The sequence below is a fragment of the Camellia sinensis genome, chromosome 12, assembly GCF_055761805.1.
Source record: "Camellia sinensis isolate YWXY chromosome 12, ASM5576180v1, whole genome shotgun sequence".
Classification (NCBI taxonomy): Eukaryota; Viridiplantae; Streptophyta; class Magnoliopsida; order Ericales; family Theaceae; genus Camellia; species Camellia sinensis.
The window spans coordinates 138,893,481-138,918,270 of record NC_138972.1 but is presented as its reverse complement, the minus strand read 5'-3'; the positions used below and the strand labels follow the sequence as shown (position 1 = coordinate 138,918,270).

The 24,790-nt window shown below is 40.2% G+C and overlaps 1 protein-coding gene and 1 pseudogene across 1 annotated transcript; both read right to left on the bottom strand.

Moving 5' to 3' along the window:
• Positions 1–2,557: 2,557 nt before the first annotated feature.
• Positions 2,558–3,109, bottom strand: LOC145803920 (L-type lectin-domain containing receptor kinase IX.1 pseudogene; annotated as a pseudogene).
• Positions 3,110–3,226: 117 nt separating this feature from the next.
• On the bottom strand, positions 3,227–5,979 carry LOC145803919 (L-type lectin-domain containing receptor kinase IX.1-like). The gene is made up of 2 exons (XM_082897303.1): positions 5,796–5,979; positions 3,227–4,092 (listed from the first exon to the last, which is right to left on the bottom strand). The coding sequence occupies exons 1-2, from the start codon at positions 5,977–5,979 to the stop codon at positions 3,227–3,229; spliced, it is 1,050 nt and encodes a 349-aa protein (XP_082753429.1).
• Positions 5,980–24,790: the final 18,811 nt, after the last annotated feature.

Sequence of the window (24,790 nt, the reverse complement as noted above, 5' to 3'; positions counted from 1 at the left end):
AATATTTAGGGGCATGTATAATTTTTTATTACTTCTATTACAGTTTGGTATTAAGTAGAGAGGGAATTCGTGTTCTTTAGACAAATCACAAGGGTTAAAATATAATTTACCCAAAAAAATAAATTAAAACTCATCGGGTCAATTACAAAAGTTTACAACTGAAATGACTATTTAAATTTTTGGGTTGGATTTCTCTCATGTTGTGATTTCAACAAGATAGAACTTGAGGGACTCATAGGTCCCAACATAGGTCTCGGTTCGACAATCTAAACCGTTTATTTTGTAGAGCTCATAATGTATAACATTCATGAAAAGTTTTAGGACAATTTGATAATCATAACATTTTTATTTTATCACATTTGTCTTTAAAAAAATGAATGGCCTATTGCAAAAGTATATTTATCATCCATTTTTTGGACATAAATACAATAAAATAAAATAAAAGTTATGATTATTAAATTGAATTAATTTTTTTATGAATACCATACATTGTGGATTTTAGAAAAATAAACAGTTTAGATTATTGAAATAGAACCCTTAATTAATCCTATAAATCCCTCAAATTGTGTCATGTTACCTCAGCGAGAATCTTAACTCTAAATTTTTAAAGTAATGCTAGGGATATTATGAAAAAAATATCATAAAGATGATCATGAAAGATCCTCTACCGTTAAATTACACATACAATAAATCACCACACACTCATTAAAGAATGAAAAATCTTCATGAAATATTTCATAATATTTTTTTCTTAGTTCCTAATATTATTCAAATTTTTATACTTAATATTATCTGTACAAATTATTAATACTATATATCTGCTTATTGTTGACCAGAGGAAGAAAAAAATTGAGCTTCTAATTAACAAGCCCAAATGTTTCTGGTTTTTCGGTTATAAAATCGGCGCATTATATCACTACCAATCACTTCCTTTCCGATGTACATAAAAATAAAAAATAAAAATTGTCACTACCAATCACAGTTGCGCAGCCGTAGGTTCAATTAGTAATTTAGGTGGGCTCAACTTGAACCATTCGAATCTAAAGTAAAAAAAAATTTATGATTTGAACAATATATTTTTAATTTGGTGTGAGTAGAATTTAAAATTTTGATTTAAATTAAAATGGAATTGGGCAAAGATACCAAACAAGCAAAGCAACCCAAAATCCAAATTATATATATAAATGGAAAATTCTATGTTTTGGGTTGTGTACCATATGCCTCAGTTGCAACCTTTATGATATTTGGTTATGACTTATTGTAATAATTTGGTTATGACTTGATTATATATATATTGTGGTATTAATTATGACTCATTGTGATAGTAATTATAATATTAATTTAGTTATGATTTAAAACGTCTTTAGTTATATCTCATATATTGTTTGATTATGAATATTTTTAAGGATTTAATTATGATATTTGTGATAATAAATTTCACAAATACCATAAGTTGCATATGATACATATTGGGTTGTTTGGGGTGTCCTAAATAAGTGCATTTTTTTTTTCTTTTTGGACTAAAAAGTTGAGGGAAAAAAATATTGATGTTTGGGTTAACTTTTTGACTTTTTATGGAAATATGTGTATTAAAAAATTGCATAAATAAGTGTATAGGGGAATAAAGTAATGGTGTAGGCCGTACGGTTGGAAGCAGCGCTGCAGTGGGTGTATAGGAGATTGATTCTCTACTTTTTGGGCATAAATTGGTCGGTTATGTTTGGCCCATGGGGGCCCACCACGGGTCTCGTTTTGCTAATCGGAACCGTTCAATGTGTAAAACTCGTCGAGTACTATATGCTTGTAAAAAATCACATTGATTGGATATCGATAGCTATCTGATCGTTTTAATTTTTTTTGTTAACTGTTAACTATAACACCATCCATTTTTATACAAAGCTGATTTGATCATATATTTAGCGATATCCGATAGACGTGATTTTTTATAGGCATATAGTACTAAACGAGTTCTACATATTGAACGGTTCAAATTACCAAAACGGGACCCATGGTGGGCCCCCACGGGCCCAGCTCTACCATCCAATTTAATGAATATTTTACTCCCTTTTTTTTTTTTTTCAGTCACTGACGAGCCCATCACGTCATACCTTGTTAATTGTATTTTTTTTTATTTGTATTATTATGTGGATATTATTTTTTTAATATATTTTTTTTAGTGAATAGTGTTAACTTTTTGACTTTTTGAGTAACTTTTTGACTTTTTGGCTTTTATAGTGTATGCCAAACCAAGCCTTAATATGCAAAGAATATTCAAAATGAGACAGCTAGATTAACAATTGTTATGAAGATTTGTAAAAACAAAGAACTTGAGTAACATGAACTACAACATAATTAAAATATAGCTTGACAGACATCCTTTTAGATATTTTGCAGAAATTATTTTTGGTTTCTTTAATTTATATTACACAGATTCCTCCAAGTTCACCTGATCATCATCATCTACAAAAACTAAACATGTTGCTATAGGCATTTTTGCTAGAAGAATGGGCAATGGAGCTTCAAAATTAAGCACATGAATTGCTTGGCTAATTGAAGGTCAGAGATTTTGATCCGGGTGAGCACACCAGAGCCCAACAATCATCAAGCATTCCATTTCCTTCGGATTGAAATCTGGGCAAATCTTCGTATCCACCGCCGCTTCCAAAAGCCTATTGGTGCCATAGAGGTCCCAAACCCACTCCACCAATACCATCTGACTTTCTTCGACATTTTGGTCCATGGGTCTTCTTCCACAAGCTATCTCTAATGCCACAATTCCAAAACTGTAAACATATGATTCTTTGCTAGCTTTGCCTGTAACTAAGTATTCAGGTGCCATGTATCCCCTTGTCCCTGCCAAAATGGTCGTTTGTGTATTTTTTCCGTGGTCGACAAACCTAGCTAATCCAAAATCCCCAAGTTTAGTATTGAAATTTGAATCCAACATGACATTGTTCGATTTTACATCTCTATGCACCACACATTGTTCCCATCCTTCATGTAGATACAACAATGCCGAGGCCAAGCCTTGTGCAATTTTATACCTTACTGCCCATGTCAACACGCTTTTTTCATTGAAGAGATGGTTATCTAAGCTTCCATTTTCCATGAACTCGTAAACAAGTAGGAGTTCATTTTTGTCATGGCACCAACCAAGTAGTTGCACCAAATTTCTATGCCTTAATTGACTAATGATCTTCACTTCAGATGCATACTCTTTTATTCCCTATTTCGATCCCTTTGATATCCTCTTCATAGCAACATAGGAATTTGTTTCCCTTAAAAAACCTTTATAAACTCCACCAAATCCTCCCTCTCCAAGCTTATGTTCATCCGCGAAGTTATTCGTTGCACGAAACAATTCAGCATATGAAAACTTCTTTGGTTCGATACCTGCATCGAATTCATCGTCCAAGGACATATCAGGGGCAGTCTCCCCATTCTCTGCTGGTGCTCTACTTTTCTTCCACTTGACAAAGCCAAATAAAGCCAACCCACTAACCAAAGCAGCTGATCCCACACTCAACCCCACAACTAGAGCATTTTTGTTGTTTCCACCTTTCTTTCTTGGGCTAGAGGTAGCATTGGGGCTTGGAATGAAACTGGAACTTGGACTAGGACTAGCTGGCACATCAATTTGGAAACTTGAATTGAATGACCATGATTTAACAATGTGACTCTCATACAAATCTCCTGTTCCAGCTGAGAAGCCTATTGTAACCCATTCTGGTAAGTGCTCCCTCAAGTCAACCGAAAAACTAAGACTAGTTTCAATTATGTTATTATCTTTGTATCCGGTGAAAACAACACTCAAATTTTTTGAACTAGAATTATAACTAATCCAAGCTTCATTCTCTTTCCCATACGTTATGTTAGTGTACCATACTGAAGTAACATTAGATGTAATAAAGTTGATATCGATACCTACATGAGTTTCAGGTGGATCCCAAACATTTGGAAAGGTATCAAACTCCACAGCAACAAATGAAGTCGCTTTGGGTGGGAAAGTTGACAAGATTGGAAGACCCATGGTAGCACCATATGCGCTCATAGGAGTAGAATTGATAGGATGAAGGGAGAATGCGAACCCATCTACAAAAGTCAACTTTCCTTTTGAATCAGTTATGAACGAGAAATGGGTGTTAAAGTCCGCCAGTGTTCCGGAAGCTATGTCCCCAAGTTGAAGAGGATCTTTATATGTGGCTCGACCGGCTTTCCAAGTTTCCTTTGGAGGGATGATTTGGATGCCTTGGGTGGAAACATTAGCTTGGCCTTCTACTATTATGGCGCTATTTTGAAATGTTTTATTAAAATTGGTGAAGTTGAAGCTCAGTGCAGTTGCATGAAGTGGAAAGTAGAAGAAGAAGAATAGAGAACAAAGCAAAATAGGTGATGGGAGGGGGCTCTAAGGGCAAGAGTTGTAGACAACCATAGCCTTGAATGTTTGTGATGAAAATTAAATCTTTGATGAGTGAATTTGACATATACATTAATAAACAACAATAGGAAATAGGTCATTCATTGTTCCGAAGTCTTGTTAAAGTCTTTTGTTTATTGTTTCTAGAGTACATTTTTTATGTTATTGTATGGGGTAGGTACTCCATATAGGGTCATTTAGAAGACCCAGTATTGTTGTAACTATCTGTGTGGGTACCCTTCTTTGACCAAGTAAACTTTGGTGGCTGGTCTATTCCACGAGCCCAAACAATGCCTTCCAATCCAAATTATAGACTGAAGAGAATCCACATCTTTTTTTACTTACAAAAGACTTTGATGACAAAATAATCATTTTCTCATGTATAATTTCATTTGATTAGGTAAATTTTTATTGGCGTGTGAGTGAATTTCCGATCACACTGCCAACTTAGTATTCAGCTGGAGAGCATTGGCAGAATAGACGGCACCTGTCTGACCTGCAATAGAAAGAGAAGATTCCGGCGGTGGTTCGTCCACCCGGGGGCACTCCGACGATCAAGTCAGTATATCTCTCAAAGATAATCAATAGTGCTAAACTCACTGTTCAGAATATAAATTGCGTACCTTAGACCCATCGGGGGTGCTTTTCTTTTATAGTTACCTCAATCCTAGTCCCCATAGAAGCCTAGCTTCAATGGACTTCTGCTCAGTGCTTATCCTGGACTCTCCAATAGATAAAGATATAACTCACTAAGAGTGTTATCCTTATCCATGCTGAAGTCCTTCCTCATTCTAGGACTCTTGTGCCGTATCCGTTTATCTCGGATTCTGATATCTTCGGAGATAACCTCGGCCTTGCCAAGATAACCTCGGCGTCATGACCAAGACACGTGGCACCTCGGCTGACACGTCGGCGTCACCTTGGCCACGTGTTGGTTCTCAGAAAATATATCCCCACAACTGCCCCCTAGGTTCTATTACCTCGGCATCTTGAGATGATGGAACCTATATCAGAACTTCCTGTCAATACATCGGCTTAACATATCTGAGCTGAGATCGTCATTCAGGCCGACATGCCTTTTACAGAACAAAAATTTCCAAGTGCTCTTTCATGTGTATGAGTTGTCGTGCATAACAACTCAATCGTTTTAGTCACGCGTCTTTCTCTCACTAGATTGTACTAGATACACACCTATAAATTGAATCATTTTTGCGTGCGCTGTCTGACGTATACGTTCTTCTAGGCTCATTAATGACCTCTTTGCCGCCGTTTCTGTGTTTTAACAAAAATCAATTCCTTTCTCTCCGTCTTCTCACTTTTGTATCCCCAAGCTCTCAATTCTCTCTAGGTTCTGAATATGCCATTGTTCCAGTCTTACAAGCTCTATAACCGTTTTCATTTGTCTCCTCCGATGAGGTTTTCGCCGTTTCGCCACTTTTGCAATCGTTGTTTGACTTCGGCGATCCCCACACCGGTCTAACATTCTCTAGTAAGCCATTGTTCTTTCTGCTTTCAGTTTTTTGTTGCTCTCCAAGGAGTTTTGCCTCATTTTTAATCGCCATTGCTGTTTTACTCAAGTATTTGATTCATGAATCATGCATCTGAGCGTATTTATTTCACGATTTTGTTCTTTTCCCATGTCTTGAATACTCGCACTGCTCACAACTTTTCTGCACTTTTGCCACTGTTCTTGACCTTATACCCTTCGTACTTACAATGTTCTTGATAGTCCATCTTTGTTCTTGATTCTGAAGTGCATTCTTGCTTTTCTGTTTTTTAGATTTCGCGCCTTCAATCTTCGTTTCCATAGATCTAGGTTTGGGATTTGCTTGTAGAACCCACGATTATTAGGAAAAACTGAAACTATTTCCACAAATTCTTACCTAGCGCATACTTTAGGTTTTTGCCGAAGTCCTAATAACCCTTTTAAAACACCTTCATTCTGAAACCCAGTTCCTCCTAATTAGGCCGATATCATGGGTATGTGGAAACATAGGGTAGATACCCCGACCAAGTTAGATCACTTTAGGTGTGAGTTTGACATCCCGGCCGACGTTTATCTGAGGTTGGCTAGGGAGGATGACTCTATTATGCCCACAGCTGATTCCATGCCCCTTCCTGTTGTAGCTTTCATCGAGTGCGGACTTCGGCTTCCACTTAATATCCTTTTTCGTGAAATCATTCACTACTATAAGTTGAACCCAATGCAGCTTGCCATCAACTCCTACCGAGTCATTAATGGCATCATAGCCTTAGCCAAACAAGAAAACGTTAGGGTTACCTTAGCCGATATCCAGTTTTGCTACACCATGTGTGGCCTCAAAAAAGACACAGGCTACGTTTACTACCTTAAGCCGAGATCCACAAAATACAAAATCATGGCCGACCTCCCAGACTCCAACAAGGGAGCTGGAGATGATTATTTCATTACCTCAGGGAACTGGGAGTTCGCTTCAGATGAGGACCTCCATCTTTACCCTCTTCCTCGAACAGTTTTTGTAGAGGGCAATGGTAAGAGCCCTGTGTTCATACTAACTTGTTTTTAAAGTCTTCAATACTCTATTTGTTTCTAATGTCTACTTTTCTTGCAGCTCTTCCTCAGCCACCAAAGGGCTTCTGTCAGTCTTTCTTTCCCAGCAAAGGCTTGAGGAAGGCCCCTCTTCTACTTAATTTCATTCCTACCTACAAGTCAGCTCTTCCCGACGTCCCCAAGAAGAAGAAGAAGAAGAGTTTGTCTCCGCCTTTTGCAACAACTCCTCAAACTGCCTCCTTATCTCGGCCAGATCAAGGATCGACCTCTGATCCAGCCGAGCAGCCGTCAACCTCGGCTCCTTATTTGATCCCAATATCCCAGCGCCAACGTCGACGACGAACCATTTTTACTGTTGAAATGGGCCGCCAAAAAGCAGTTGCTAAGGATCTTCTGGCCGATATTCCTGATTCAGTTGATGCCCAATCAGCGCCAACCCAGCCAAAGCCGAAAACAAAAAGGATCAAGAAGGGTCAGCCAAAGGCTAAGGTGACTCAAATTGACACTGAAGATACTCTGCCAATCTCAAAATTAGGTTCGAGTGAGAGAACTACATCTGCTGCCGAGAAGAGGTCAGCCGAGGCCCAGCCATCTGAATCCTCAAAATCAAATAAGCCGAGGTCATCCGCTGCAACCACATTGGGGTCTCGAAAGCAGGATTCCCCCTGGGCTCCTCAAATCACACTGGAGGATAAGCCAGTTAGGGCTAGCAACAACACCAATAACATTAATGTCGGCATTGCCCTTAGTACTGCTTTGCCTCTTCCCAGCGATCTCGACTGAAACGCCAAGTTGAGAGAATATGAAAACTATGCCTTGATGCTTCAGCGCTCTGTCCAAGTGAGTGTCTTTATTTGGTCATTTTTCTTTCTTTCTTGTACTTAGAAAATTTTTTAATAACTTTTGTCTTCTTCGCTTTCAGGCCATCCAGCATGCTCATTCCTTCTCAATACAATCTTTTGAGAACCGGAAAGAACTGGCCGATAAGAAGAGAGAAGTTGCCAGTCTGCAAAAGGCCAACAAAAGCTTACAATAAAAAATGAAGAAGTTGGAAGACCAGGCCGAGGCTGCCATCAAAGCTAAGGATGATGCCGATGAAAAAGCGGGTGCTGCTGAGGCCGTTAACAAGGTTCTTGAGGCCCAAAGGAAAGAGTCTAAGGAAGAGATGGCCCAAGCCCAAAAAGAACTTCAGGATGCCTTGGCCACCAAAGACGCTGAGCTGAAGGAGGCCGACCAGAAGGGGTACAACGAGGGGGTGGCCGATGTCACGGCGGACTATGAAAAACAAGTAAAGCAAGCATGCAACAAGGGTTTTACCCTTGGTTGGATGACTTTACTAAAAAAGCTTGAAGTCCCCGAGGACTCGCCCCTTAGGAACGTCGACGTCATTCCTCTTCCATTCCCTCCGTCTCCAACTCAATCCGTCGATGAATCTGAGTCTGAGGAGGAGACCCTAGTGAGGAAATCAAAGGAAGCTGTTGGGACCAAGTCCCCTTCTCTGAACGAGCAAGTCCTGGACTTGACTCAAGATAAGGAGGGTGATGAGGTTCCCAAGGAAGCTACCCCTGAGTAGGCATTATTGGTCGTGCCTCCCGCCGACAAGAGCCTTGATCAGACCCTTCAAGAAATTGATGTTGAGCTTGCGGCCGAGAAGGTGGCCGAGATGTCCTCCCAGCAGTCTTCCGAGATCCAGACCCAACCATTTGTTGTTGCCAAAGAGTCTTGATTTTGATGTCTTTTTCCTTTGTATTTTGTACTTTGTTTTTCTTTTTGAAGTAATGTAAACTCTTTACATCACCGATGTGCTTTTAATTCAACTCTTTTGTTTTGAATGCTTGCATGTTTGCCTTGTATGCTTCAATCCTTGTGCAATCTTCTCGGGGTGACATACCTCGGTTAAACAAACTGATGATTTACCTCGACAAGTACCCAAGTACTTTTCTTTGGTATAACCTTGGTTTCACCTTGTAAAAATTTTTCACAAAATTTCAACAAGTGTTTAACCTTAGTCTTCAACTTGTAAAACTTTTCTCAAGTTTCAACAAGTGTTAAACATGATCTCGATTTAACTTCAACTCTTAAACTTTTCTCAAGTTTCAGCGAGTTTAAACATAATCTCGGTTTAACTTCAACTTGTAAAATTTTCTCAAGTTTCAACAAGTGTTAAAACATAATCTCGGTTTAACTTCAACTTGTAAACTTTTCTCAAGTTTCAACAAGTGTTAAACATAATCTCGGCTTAACCTCAACTTGTAAACTTTTCTCAAGTTTCAACAAGTGTTAAACATAATCTCGGCTTAACCTCAACTTGTAAACTTTTCTCAAGTTTCAACAAGTGTTAAACATAATCTCGGCTTAACTTCAACTTTTAAACTTTTCTCAAGTTTCAACAAGTGTTAAACATAATCTCGGTTTAACTTAAACTTGTAAACTTTTCTCAAGTTTCAACAAGTGTTAAACCCATTTTTCTTCTCTCTGCCCCCTGATGTGAACCTAGGTTCCACTTGGGTTCTCGTTATACATGTATTCCAGAAACAACGTTATGTATCGTTATCAGTTACAAGTGTATAAACATATATAAACAAGCTAAAAATTTATTTATTTACTTCGGCAAAATGACAAAAAATTCTAATGATATAAAAATTTTAAATTGCAAGTGTTCCAAGGCCTTGGCAACTCTTTGTCCTCATTATCTTCAAGCCGATATGCCCCATTGCCCAGTACCGAGATGATTCTGTAGGGTCCTTCCCAATTTAGGCCAAGCTTCCCCTCTCTGGGATCCTTCTTGTTGCCGACGACTTTCCTCAGGACGAGGTCACCGATTGGAAACTCCCATGGGTTGACCCTTTTATTATAAGCTCTGGCAAGCTGCTACTGGTATGCTGCCAGCTGAATTACAACTCTCTCCCTTCTTTCTTCTAGTAGGTCCAGATCTCGGGCTAAGAGTACATCATTAGTCCCGTTCTCTACTCCCTGGGTTCTGATCCCAGGGATGCCGACCTCCAGCGGAATGTCAGTTTCTGTTCCATAAGCCATGGCAAAGGGGGATTCCCCTGTTGATCTTCTCGGCGTAGTCCGATATGCCCAGAGCACACTTGGTAGTTCATCCACCCATTTTCCCTTTGCTGCTTGCAACCGCTTCTTAATCCCATCCAAGATGACTTTGTTGGATGCTTCTACTTGTCCATTGCTCTGAGGAAAACTCAGGGTAGAAAACTAGTTCTTGATTTTGAACTTTGCACAGAAGCTCTTGATTAGCTTACTGTCAAATTGTGTTCCATTGTCGGCAACTATTGCTCTTGGAATCCCAAATCTGGTGATGATATTCCTCCATATGAAGTTCTTCACGTCCATATCTCGGATCTTAGCTAGGGGCTCAGCTTTTATCCACTTGGTGAAGTAATCCGTTGCTACCAGCAGGTACTTCCTTTGTCCAGTTGCTTGGGGCAGTTGCCCAACGAGATCCATGCCCCATTGGGCAAACGGCCAAGGACTGGATATTGGGTTTAGGTCTGCTGCTGGTTGGTGTATCAGAGGTGTAAACCTTTGGCACTTTTCACATTTCTTCACATATGCTTCTGCATCTCTTTGCATGTAGGGCCACCAATATCCCTGGGTGATGGCCCTATGAGCTAGTGATCTGCCCCCTGCGTGGCTTCCACAAATTCCTTCATGTATTTCATATAAAAAATCTTCAACTTGTGAAGGATGTACACACCTCAAAAGGGGTCCAGTGAAGGATTTTCTATAGAGATGTCATTCCGTTGTTAGACTGAATCTTGCCGACTTCAATCTGATCTTGTGTACCTCTTTGTGGTCATCTGGCAGCTTCCCTTCCTTTAAGAATGCTACAATTGCATCCATCCAACTTGGTCCCATATCCACACACATTGCTTCGTGCTCTGCGATCAGTGGTTCAATGCTCGGGCCCGACAAGTATTCGACCATTATCGTTCTTGCTTTTCCAGGTTGTATTGCACTAGCCAGATTGGCCAGTGCATCGGTGTGACTGTTATTATCTCGGCTAACCTGATGTAGTCGGCAATTCTGAAACAAGGCTACTAACTTGTTGACTTCCTTTGCGTAGGCTGACATCCTTTCATCTCGGGCTGCAAACTCGCCCGTTGTCTGGTTGACTATGAGCTGGGAGTCACAGAAGACTATCACTTCATCTACTTCTGCTACTACCGCCAGCTTTAGTCCTGCAATCAATGCTTCATACTCTGCTTCATTGTTTGAGGCCTTGAACCGCAATCGAATGGACTGTTCCAATATCTCTCCATCTGGAGATACCAGTACTACTCCTGCCCCTGCTCCTTGCCGGTTTGAGCTCCCATCGACAAATAGTCAAAAGGAGTCACCGATGTAAATGCTGTAGGGTTTGAGTTTTTCTTTTTTCCTTTGTTCTATTGCATTCGGCTGGGCTTCTCCTTGCTTGCTTGGACATCGTTTACCTCGGCTCAACAGAGCCCGGTGTACGATGGATTCTGGTGTGAACTCGGCCACGAAGTCGGCCAAAACTTGGCCTTTGATTGCTGTTCTGGGTTTGTACTCCAAGTCATACTGTCCCAAGGCCACTGCCCATCTGGCTGTTCTTCCTATCAGGTCCCCTTGTTGCAGCAAGGAATTCAAGGGGTGTTCAGTTAGCACCACAATTTTATGGGCCTGGAAATAATGGTTCAGTTTCTTTGAAGCCATTACTAAAGCCAGTGCCAATTTTTCTAAGGGTAGATACCTTGTTTCTGCGTCGGCCAGGGTTTTGCTTACATAGTAAACAGCCCTTTGTTCCCCTTTTTCTTCTCGGATTACCACTGCGCTTACTGCGTGTTCTGAGACTGCTAAGTACAAAAACAACTCTTCCCCAGGTTCTGGATTTGAAATGTAACGCCCTCAAAATAATACATAAGACCCATCACCTTAGATATGCATTGATATAAAAGAAACCAACCATCTTTCCATTAATCAGAGTAGTTCTTACAAAAGTATTACATGTTAACAACAAAAGCAAATGCCCTACGGACTTACAGCTTTCCAAGTTAACACTTGGTTACAAAAAGAAGAGTACTAACTCAATACATATTAAGCCCTTGGCTTGAATTTTACATGTAATACATCAAAAGAAAGCAAACAACAAAAGCATTCTGTTTGCCTCTAGCCTCCCAAGCTATGTCCTTGGAGGTGGCATGCTACCTGTACCTGAAAATGATGTCCCATAAAGGGTGAGCCGTAGCCCAGCAGAAATACGCTAAACCAGCTATGAATAATGACTAAAAGATTAGCAGTTGATACATGGTCAACACCGATACACTCACTTATATCACATTCCGGTTTCATGACATTTAAGTCCATGTTACATTTCATTTCTCATTTCTTTTTCACCCTTGAGTTTGAAAACAAGGCACAAAATTTAGCCACATAACTTGATGAGAATAAGACTCATCTTAAAAATACTTTCGAAATTCATGGTGGATACACATTTTGATGCTGTATCAATAACACATAAGCCACTCCCATACTGGGGGTGTTTGGGAAGAAAAAAAATAGCCTAATTTAGGCTAATACTCACAAAAAGACAAAATAGGCTAAAATAGCTAATAAGACAAAATATCACATCAAACCCATAATCATTTCACTTTTTCTCTCACAAACATCACATCCAACCATAAAAAAATTCAATCATCCTCCCAAACACAAAAATTTTAGCCTACTAAAATAACCAAAAACTAAAATAGCCTACTAAAATAGCAACTTCCCAAACGAAGCCACTATACGAACGATACACATTGTGGTGCTGTATCAACATGACATAAAAACACTTCTATACTTCACAATTGATAACGATATACATTTTAGTGCTATATCAAATCAATCTAAACACTTCCATAATCAACACTTGATACACATTGTAGTGCTGTATCAATGTCACACACAACCCGGCTTAGAGGTTGATCCCTTATCTTTCACTAAACCGTGGAGTGCACCCCCTATCTCCTTCCACACACACAATGTATATAAACATAGATCATATACATAAACAATCAATACATAAAGTCGATGTATTATTCCAACCGCTATATTCGATAGCATACTCAATCGATTAGTTTTAGTTTGCCTAATCATCATGCATTGTCTACAACAATCAAGGCTATCCTCCACCGATAGCCCAAAGCAGTTATTTCTAAATAGGAAATAAATGCACCAAATGGATATATTATCAACATTCAACCTGGGTAAGCGATTAAATGAATCCAACTACACCCGTTAATCCCATAATCTTTTTAATTTGAATACTCTCAATTCAATTCTTCATTTCTCAAAATTAATTATACAAATTAATTTATCCAACTAATTAGGGCATTTTCCCATAATTAGCATAGCAACCCCAAGGTTCCACTTTTATCCATAGTTCATCATCTATATCATTTATCTATGCCAAACATGCATATAGGTTTAATTATAAATAAAACCCCATCTTTCTTAAAATTACACAAAGACCCAAACTTTCTCAAAATTATCCAACAATCCCCAACATATCAAAATTCTAAAATTCAAAGACAAAGCTCATAAAGAGGAGTAGGATATCCCTACCTCGAAGTTAGAGCTCTAACGGAGAAGGAGAAGAAAGTGAAAATGCTCCAAACACCACGATTCTCGGATCAAAACGAAGCCCTTGACGATCAACACACTTTTTACAAAGGTCGGAGGATAGGGAGACACTCTAACTAGATCAAACCCTATAGAGAAGGGAGATCCTAGAGAGAGGAGCTCTCAAAAGTGTTTTTAGAAAGTTAAAGAGAGAGAGAGAGAGAATGTAAAAAATGATTTTAAAATGCCCAGCTGCCAACTGATATACGACACTCCCGCTCGAGCAGATAACAGGACGCTCGAGCGTCAAGAACAGAAAACTGATTCCGCTCGAGCGTAAGAATTCCCGCTCGAGCTCCAAGACACAAAGACAAAACACACCCGCTCGAGCGCGAAAGACCAGTCCGCTCGAGCATAGATTTTCATCCCCCAGAACTTTCACCAACGAGGTACTACCCGCTCGAGCGCAACCCGAGCGGGTAGTATCTGTCCATAAAAAATCTGTGGCTTTCTTCACTAAGTTGAAGAAAGGTTTGCACTTGTCTGAGCTTCTGCTTATGAACCTATTCAGGGCTGCGGCCCTTCCAGTCAACATTTGAACCTGTTTTGCCGACGTTGGGCTCTTCAATTCCATGATGGCTTTAATCTGATCTGGGCTGGCCTCAATGCCCCTTCTAGTCACCAGGTATCCTAAAAACTTACCAGATCCCACTTCAAATGCACACTTCGCTGTTTTGAGTCGGAGCCGATATGTTTTAAGGATGTCAAAGACTGCTTTCAGGTTGACCAAATGACCTTTAGGTTCCTTGGTCTTTACGACCATGTCATCGATGTAAACTTCCACCGTTCTGCCAATCAGGTGTTTGAACATCTTGGTTACCAGTCTTTGGTAAGTTGTTCCTGCGTTTTTCAACCCAAAAGGCATCACTTTGTAGCAGTACAGACCTTTTGGGGTGATAAATGCAGTCTTCTCCTCATCTGGGGGATGCATGGCTATCTGATGGTATCCCCTGTAGGCATCCAGGAAGCTCATCCTTCCATGCCCCGAAGTGGCGTCTACCAGCTGGTCAATCTTGGGTAGAGGAAAATTGTATTTGGGACAGGCCTTGTTCAGGCTGGTAAAGTCCACGCAGACCCTCCATTTACCATTCTTTTTCTTCACCACCACTATGTTTGATAGCCATGTCGGGTAATTTACCTCTCGAATGGCCCTTGCCTCCAGAAGTTTGTCTACTTCCTCTTCCACTGCTTCGACGTGTATCAACGTCGGTCTTCTTGCTCGTTGAATTACGGGTTTTGCCGACCTATCAACATTCAGTTTGTGGCAAGTGACCTCGGGGTCAATGCCAAGCATCTCGTAAGGCATCCAAGCAAACACCTCAATATTTGCTCTCAAAAAAGCTTCCGACTCTTTTTTCTCTTCTTCAGCTAAGCCCGAGCCAAGAAGAAAGAAGCGTTCTTCATCCCCCTCCTGGACGAGGACTTTCTTCAGTGCTTCTTCACTCTTCTCGACTGGCTCCTTGCCGACATCCTCTAAGACCTCCACGTGTTCGTCTTGGATCTCTGCCTTCTCTGGTTCTCTTATGCTGCAGGTGGATTTCATTGCTACCATGGAGCAATTCTTTGCCTGCAACTGATCTCCTCTGGCCTCCTCAATCCCATGCTCTGTTGGGAACCGCAATAATTGATGCAGTGTTGAGGGAACAGCCCCCATTGCATGCAACCATGGCCTTCCCAAGATGATATTGTAAAGGAAGGGTGTGTCGATTACGATGAACTCTGTCTTTATCTTCTTGGTACCAGCCTGCACCTCCAAGCTCGTCGTTCCCAGTGGCCATGTCGGCGTTCCATTGAACCCAACCATTGGGCTATTGGATTGCTCCATATCGTCTGGGTGAAGGCCAAGCTCCTTGTAACATGTGACGTACATGATGTCACAAGAGTTACCTTGGTCGATTAAGATGCGCTTCACTTGGCATTTCCCAACCTGGAGGGATCCTACCAAGGCATCGTTATGTGGATGCTGCACCATCTCAAGGTCGGCTTCAGTAAAGGACACTACTGGTCCTTGGCACTCTTCTGCCCGATGTCTCTTCTCCCCGACATGGTAGACATGCTGTAGGTGTTTTACCTTTTGGGTCTCCCCCCGAATCTCGTTTTCGTTGACCTTCGAGTGAATTACATTAATTACCCGAGGTCCTCCTGCCTTAGGTTGCTGTGTTGGAGGAGGCGGGGCTGCTGATGCTTGAGGCAATCTTGCCTATTCTTTCTTTGTCCTGGCCTTATCGACAAGGTCTCTCAGATGACCCTGCCTCACCAGATCTTCTAAGTGTGTTTTCAGGGCTCTACAACCCTGAGTCATGTGCCTATCTTCATTGTGGTAAGCATAATGTTTGCCGAGGTTTCTTCCCATAAACTCCCCTGGTGTCCTCCCTGGCGCTCTAAAATAGGGTTGGTTATGAATCTTATCCAGGACTTTGTGAATTGGGATTCGGAACACAGTCGTAACTGCCTGAGTAGCCCTTAGTCCTATCTCTTGCTTGCTGAATCCATTGTTACCTCGGCCTCGCTTCGGCGAGCCGTTTCCTTTTTCTTACTTTGTCTCTTTAGTCCCCGATGTATCTTCCTCAGCTCTGGCATACTTCTTGATTCTAGCCATGAGCTCTTCCATGCTTTTTGGCAATGTCTTTGCCAAAGATTTTCGTAGTGGACAGTCGTCTTTTAGGCCGTTCTTGAAAGATACGACCGCCACCTCTTGATTACACTATGGTATTCGGTTGAACACCTCATAGTACCTTTTTGCATAGGCCCTAAGGCCTTCATCCTTACTGATCTTCAAGGCCATTAATGCATCCACCCTTAATGGCTTCAGCTTGTTTGTCACGAACCTGGCCATGAACATCTCGGCCAGGCCTTCCCAGGTCTTCACGCTTCCCTTCGATAGTTTGTGAAACCAATCTGATGCAATCTCCCCGAACGATGAAGGGAACACTTTGTAGAGCAACGGCTCGTTCCCACTATACAATGCCATTGAGTTCAAGAATAATCCAACGTGGAAGTTGGGGTCTGACTTACCATCGTATATTTGGAACCTCAGCATACTGAATCTCTTCGGCGCCTCAAATTTGTCCAATTCTACCGAGAATGGTGTCCTTGGCTTAACAGGTGAAGTTACTTCGGCATCGGCATTATGTTGGTTCCTCTTGAGGTAATCTCTCAAGTCTTCCTTGCTTCGCCTAGGAGCTCAGCTATCTCCCGACTTCAGTCTTTTCGGCATACTACTCTCAGCTTCGTTGTGAGCCCTTTTCGACCTTTCTCCATGAGTTGTGTCGAAGCACAGCTCCTTCTTTTAAATGTCCCGATGTTCTCTTAGGTCTGCTTCTTTAGTGCGATGTGTCCTTCGTGACTCTTCTCTCCTCGACTCTCCTTGCTTGACCTCCCTGGAAGGCCAGTGAGAGTGTTTTTTGCTTCTGGTGTGTTGAGGGGCTATTAGGATTGGCTTCTGCCCTCCCTTCTGGGCATTGGTCGCTGGAATCGGCGTGTCCTGCAACGGGTATGGTGGCTGCATGACATTACTTTGCATCATAAAATTGACGACCGATTGCAGGTCTGCCAACTTGTTTGCCATCTCTTTCACCTCTGCGTCCCTCCGCAGGCATCTATCCTTCCATACCTGGAGGTCGTCCTCGTTGTAGTATCCGCTTCGATCTGGTTTCTTTGGCACGTCGCCATCCTGGCCGACGTCTTTCTTGCCGTGATTCTAGTTCTGAGTCTCCTCATTGCGACCATCTTCTTCCACATTTGGGTCAACGTGTTTTCCACTCCCAGTACGGGTTTCGTCCCCAACCTTATCCTTCTGTCCGTCGCTGGCCATCTATTCTTCTTTCTTTCCCACAGGCGGCGCCAAATTGTGTGAGTGAATTTTCGATCACACTTCCAACTCAGTATTCAGCTGGAGAGCACTGGCAGAATAAATGGCACCTGTCTGACCTACAACAGAAAGAGAAGATTTCGGCGGTAGTTCGTCCACCCGGGGGCACTCCGACGATCAAGTCAGTATATATCTCAAAGATAATCAATAGTGCTAAACTCATTATTCAGAATATAAATTGCGTACCTTAGACCCATCGGGGGTGCTTTTCTTTTATAGTTACCTCAATCCTAGTCCCCATAGAAGCCTAGCTTCAATGGACTTCTGCTTAGTGCTTATCCTGAACTCTCCAATAGATAAAGATAAACTCTCTAAGAGTGTTATCCTTATCCATGCTGAAGTCCTTCCTCATTCTAGGACTCTTGTGTCTTATCCGTTTATCTCGGATTCTGATATCTTCGGAGATAACCTCGGCCTTGTCGAGATAACCTCGGCGTCATGACCAAGACACGTGGCATCTCGGCTGACACGTTGGCGTCACCTTGGCCACGTGTTGGTTCTCAGAAAATATATCCCCACAATTGGCATTGCAGCTTTCACGATTATTTTCTCATTGACCAAACATGTGATAATTGTATTTTGATAAAATAATAATTCAATTTCATTTATTCTATAGTGAATCAAACACTGCCTATTATTCTAAGATTTTAGGAATTATCTTTTATTTACACTAGTGCAGCTGTGTTTGTAATTATTCTCTATTTTTTTTTTTTTTTTCGTTGGCCAACTGGCTTCATCTCTTTGAATCATTGTGGTCCAATCTGTCTAGAAATTCAACTGCTTGATTGGTGTCTTTGGAATTGAATTGGATTAGTATTTCGGCCTCACACGGTAAATGAAGATTATAAAAATAAAATTATTTTCTTAGGAAGGAATATTTTAATTGATAAAAGTGTCATTATTATATTTTTAGTGATAAAATTAGAAATTTAGTGTTGAATTACTATCTTGCTGGGACTAACATTTTCACATAAAAATTAAACAGTTTTGGCACGAAATTATTTTGACACTAAAAGTGAATTTATTATTGATTGTTTTTCTTGATAATCTGAACGGTTCAGTTTGTAAGGCTCTCAGTAATTTGAACCATTCATTTGTAGGACTCATTGGGTAGAATATTATGCAAAAAATCAACATGATCGAACATTGATAGTTATATGTTTGAATTACATTGGTATTACAAAAAAATAAATAGCTATTTTTGAAATTATAGTTATCATCTCTTTTTTAAAAATAATTTTTAGATGAATATTCTATTTAATGGATCTTCAAAAATAAACTATTCAAATCACTAATGTCAATTGGAACCCAAACGTTTTCTCATGATAACTTGGGAATCCAAATCCAAAAATTAAGTATTTGTTATGGTCCAATTACGATATAGACCTTTGGCCAATCCAACGAGACGTTTGGTTTCCATTGACAATGAAACCCAATGCTAAGGAATACTTTCAAAATAGGATAAATTACAAATGTACCTTTTGAAATTTGCTTAAAATATGAATTGTTCCTTATGATTTGAAAAATTACGAATACCTCCCTGTTAGAATTTTTTATTTAACAGAATTAATTGAAAAAGTAAAATTTCTAACTGTTCACCTATACAATAATATAATTATCTGAATAATTAATTGAAATAAAATTTTAACATTATTAAAAACGGTTAATTAACTTGATAATTTATTAATAAAATGACCTATTTATTATGAAATTAGAAATCTTAGGGGACATAATACAATTTTTAAAATCACAGAAAATAATTTGTAATTTAAGTAAATTCTAAGGAGTGTGTTTGTAGTTTACCCTTCAAAATAATATATGAACACATTCATTTATTTTGAAAATCGACTCTTTTGTTGTTTTCAAATTCCAAATATAAGAATTGACCAATCCAACAAGACTTCATTGGCTCACGGCAACCGCGAATTGCAGATCTACCTTTTCAAACTACATTCACGAGAAGATCGATGATTTTTCTTAGATCATAATTATTTTTTGGCGGATTTATTTTCCTAAATCATGTTTTCCCAAGACGTTTCATCTTCATTATTGAAAACGAAAGGTAATTAACATGCTAATGGAGACACGAATATGGAGCTTAGACTTGTACCCCACAACATGACTCATGATGGGTCCATAATATTAAGTTAGATCATATTTAAAATGGTGTGATTATAATTAGTATTGTAATATTATGTTAGAAATGTAATATAAATTTTTTTTTTGGGGTAAATTATTGATAAATCCTATTTAGAAGTGTTTTAATCCAAGAAGTTCATGAAGGAATTTTTTAACCCATTTAATCCCATATATGTAAAGTTTTATTCCATAAAGTCCTTTTTCTTGATTTACACTATTTTCTTGGACACTTATGCCCTTATATTTAATTTTGATACTCTTATAAATATTTTTTGAACGGTTAGCAATTTTATGATGTGAACATTCATATTTTAAAATTCACATTGGTAGGAATGTAAAATTGGCCCGTGGGCGGCCCGAAACCCGCCCGCGAGCCTGGGGCGGGCCTGGCCCATTGACAATGTGAATATTCACATTGACATGTTAACATTCACATTAATAGGAGTGTAAAATTAGCCCGCGTCCCATGGCGGCGCGAAACTTGCCCGCGGTCCGGGGCGAGCCCGGTCCGGCCCGTTGACAATGTGAATATTCACATTGACATGTTAACATTTACATTGATAAGAGTATAAAATTGGCCCGCGGCCCATGGCTGGCCAAAAGCCCGCCCGCCGCCCGGGGCGAGCCCGGCCTGGCCTGTTGACAATGTGAATATTTACATTGACATATTAACATTCACATTGATAGGAGTGTAAAATTAGCCCACGCCTCGTGGCTGCCCGAAACCCGCCCACGGTCCATGGGCAGCTCGGGGCGGGCCCGACCCGGCCTGTTGACAATGTGAATATTCACATTGACATGTTAACATTCACATTGATAAGAGTATAAAATTGGCCAGCGGCCTAGGGCGGGCCCGACCTGACCCGTTGACAATGTGAATATTCACATTAACATGTTAACATTTACATTGATAAGAGTATAAAATTGGCCAGCGGCCCAAGGCGGGCTCGACCCGACCTGTTGACAATGTGAATATTCACATTGACATGTTAATATTCACATTGATAGGAGTGTAAAATTAGCCCGCGCCTCGTGGCTGCTCGAAACCCGCTCACGGCCCATGGGCGGGCCCGGCCCGGCCTGTTGACAATGTGAATATTCACATTGACATGTTAACATTCACATTAATAAGAGTATAAAATTGGCCCACGGCCCATGGCTGGCCAAAAGCCCGTCCGCCGCCTGGGGCGGGGTCGGCCCGACCTGTTGACAATGTGAATATTCACATTGATATGTTAACATTCACATTGATAGGAGTGCAAAATTAGCCCGCGCCTCGTGGCTGCCCGAAACCTGCCCATGGCCCATGGGCGGCCCGGAGTGGGCCTGGTCCGGCCTGTTTGACAATGTGAATATTCACATTGACATGTTAACATTTACATTGATAAGAGTATAAAATTGGCTAGCGGCCCAGGGCGGGCCCGACCCGGCCCGTTGACAATGTGAATATTCATATTGACATGTTAACATTCACATTGATAAGAGTGTAAAATTGGCCCGCAGCCCGTGGGCGGCCTGACCGCAGCCTGAGGCGGGCTTGGCCCGACCCGTGACAATGTGAATATTCACATTGTCATGTTAACATTAACATTGATAGGAGTGTAAAATTTGCCCGCTGCCCGAAGCTTGCCTGCGGCCCGGGGTAGGCCCGGCCTGGCCCGTTGACAATGTAAATATTCACATTGACATGTTAAAATGCAGATTGATAGGAATGTAGAATTGGTCTGCAGCCCGTGGGCTGCTTGAAGCTCGCCCACGGCCCGGGACAAGCTCGTTTCCGTCCGGGCTCGAGCATGCCCGAGACCCTAGGTTAGGGCCTAGGTCATCACTTTGATGCCCGGCCCGGCCCATCGGCCCGCTTAAGGCCCATTCAAGGCTCGGTCAGAGGCCCAGCCCGCCCGAGGCGCAATGTATTTTTTTGTTGAAAATAATAAAATTTTGGTAGAAAAAATTAAAAAGAATTAAAAAAAAAATGGCCAAGCCCGACCTAAGCTCAAGGCTAGACCAAGGCCCACCGGCCAGACCAGAGGCTCGATCCATCGGCCCGTCCAAAGCCCGAATACCCTTATGCCAGGGATAGGGCCTGAGCCTAATTTGTTGGCCCATGGACCGGCCTGGGAAAGGCTTATTTGGGCCCAGGCTTGAGCCTAGTCCGAGACCCTAGGCTAGGGCCTGGGCCATCATTTTGAAGCCCGGCCCGGCCCGTCAGCCCGGTTAAGGGCCATTCGAGGCTCGGTTCGAGGCTCGGTCCAAGGCTCTGCCCTCGTGGAGGCCTAGTGTCTTTTTTTGTGGAAAATAATAAAATTTTGGTAAAAAAAATTAAAAATAATTAAAAAAAAATAGCCAGGCTCACCCCGGGCCGCCCCACGGCCGTGGGCGGGTTTCGGGCAGCCACGAGGCACCGGCTAATTTTACACTCCTATCAATGTGAATGTTAACTTGTTAATGTGAATATTCACATATTCAACGGGCCGGGCCGGGCCCGCCCTAGGCCGCTGGCCAATTTTATACTCTTATCAATGTGAATGTTAACATGTCAATGTGAATATTCACATTGTCAACAGGCCGGGCCGGGCCCGCCCCGGGCCGCCCACGGGCCGTGGGCGGGTTTCGAGCAACGACGAGGCGCGGGCTAATTTTACACTCCTATAAATGTGAATATTAACATGTCAATGTGAATATTCACATTGTCAACGGGCCGGGCCAGGCCCACCCCGGGCCGTGGGCAGGCTTTTGGCCGCCCATGGGCCGCAGGCCAATTTTATACTCTTATTAGTGTGAATGTTAACATGCCAATGTGAATATTCACATTGTCAACGGGTCGGACCGAGCCCGTCCCGAGCCGCGGGCGAGTTTCGCGCTGCCACGGGACGCGGGCCAATTTTACACTCCTATTAATGGGAATGTTAACATGTCAATGTGAATATTCACATTGTCAATGGGCCGGGCCCACCCCGGCCCGACTCGAATTTTTCCGGGCACCCACGAGGATCGACATGGGCCAGGCCCCTACACATTGACGATATGAACATTCACATTGACGGTGTGAACATTCACATTAGGGGTATTTTGGTAATTATGTCACCCATAGGACTTATTAAAACATAAGAAAATAATGTAAATTAAATGGAACATAAGTAGATGAAAATGGTATTTTGGTCTTCTTATCTCAAATAGAACCTAATGGAATAATCAAAAAGAATATGGGTTGGATGGAATAAAACTCTTAAAATGTGAATTTATCGAAAAAGCTCTTTTTTTTTTTTTTGTGGGTGTGTGTGTACTAGTATAGTGGTATTAGTTAATAAAGATTAATCTATAAAATTACGTACAGAAGTGGTTCAACTATTAGGCCACTTAATTAATCAACTAAGACTCACTAAAAAAATCTCAAATATTTTTATTACCAAAGGCCTCAAATTTTATTAGGCACAATAGAATAAAGTCTCATTTCTGCGATTAACCTTGGGCCTCAAAAATTCTTGAGCCACTGTAAACTACGTAAAAACTCTTGTTATATAAAAAGTGAGATTTATCGAATTTAAAAACTCTTGTAACCGTAACATGAAGAAACATCTCTAATACGTTATTAAAACTTTTTTTATCGAATTTAAATTTAATGAATAAAAAGTGAGATTTAATTATTTCATCAAACATTATTAAGTTAAGAGTGAGTCAAAATTTTCAATAAATTAAAAATAAATCAAATCATTCATCAAATTTTTAACTGTTATATTTTTAGTTGAATTTGATGAAATTTTAAAAAGTATAAGAATAAAAGATATTTTTCTCTTTTTCTGGGCCTCGTACTCTCATCTCATCAAGTATATTATACATCAGTTACGGTTTCAATTTTTTTTTTTTTTTTCTTATCTATAGTTTCTTATTATGTCGTCCAACTCTATGTTAAGATTTGTGAATGTCTATTTGAATGTTTTCAAGCTAATTAATTTATTTTTTATTGCACCACGGGTGTTTGACAAAATGACTGGATGAAGGTTTATTTTTGTTCTCAGCAATCACTTTCCTTTTACTCCGGAAACTGTAAGTTCAGTTATAATTTTCGTATATTCTGTAGCTCGTTTTCGTAATTTGATGCTAAATATGACCAATATTAATATAGGATTATCATTTTTTTTTTGTGTGTGTGATTATTTTGTGCTTTCACTTTACGTCTGTGATTTTTGATTATTTCATGAGATTTTTGTTTTGTCATTGAAATGTGTCTTCTTGGATTCTTATTAAATTTTCTTGTTAGTTGATTCTCAGCACAATGGATTCTACAAGTATAAGTTCTGAAAGTGTGGATAGCTCCTTCTCAATCAGCTCAAATCCCTGCAAAAAAAAAAAAATATGCTGGAGTGATTTTTCATAACAGTATTAAGATTTGACCAAATTTTAACAAAATCAAGAGGCCCTCAATTAATTTTAGCATATATAGCATTTGTAGGCTAAAAAATTAACATTCAGTCTAACTAATTTAAGTTCACAATCTAAATTAAAGGATATGTATAGAGTATGTAATTTTGATTAGTAATTCTGCATCTAAAAATAAGAGAAAAATATTTAATTGATACTCTATTGTAGCTGATTTAATTATTATTTGGTTTTATTATTTTAGATATTTATTTATTTTATGGATTTTGTTAAATTATAAAGCAACAAAATTATATTTTTATTTTTTTAAGTTTTGTAATGATTTCTTCATGTCTTAATCTATCAATGCAAGTAAATGTAATATATAATTTTAGTGATTTATATTAAAGTATAATTTGTATAGGTATTAGGAAATAAAAAAAATATATATTTTTCATTTTACCAAAAAAAAAAAATCATGTGATTTTGTATTGAGGGCCCCATTTCAAAAATTTGTGTAGCTACTCCACCAACTCACGGCCGGCCCTAACCTTTCCCGTTTCACTTATTTTCAAAACATATTTTTAAAATATATGTAGATACCAAAAGTGTTTGTAGTCTTTTTGTTTGTTTCACATTTTTCGTTGTGAACAAAAATGGTACTGTAAATGTTACCGAACGGCACCTACCGGTCCTTCTACATGAAACCGGTCCGTGATGCCTATAACAGTTGCGCAACCATAAGTTGAATTTTCAACATCAACGCTTCAGTGAGGAGTCATACAAGAACAATTCAAATTCTAATATACATCCAGAAACAGAAACGGTACAC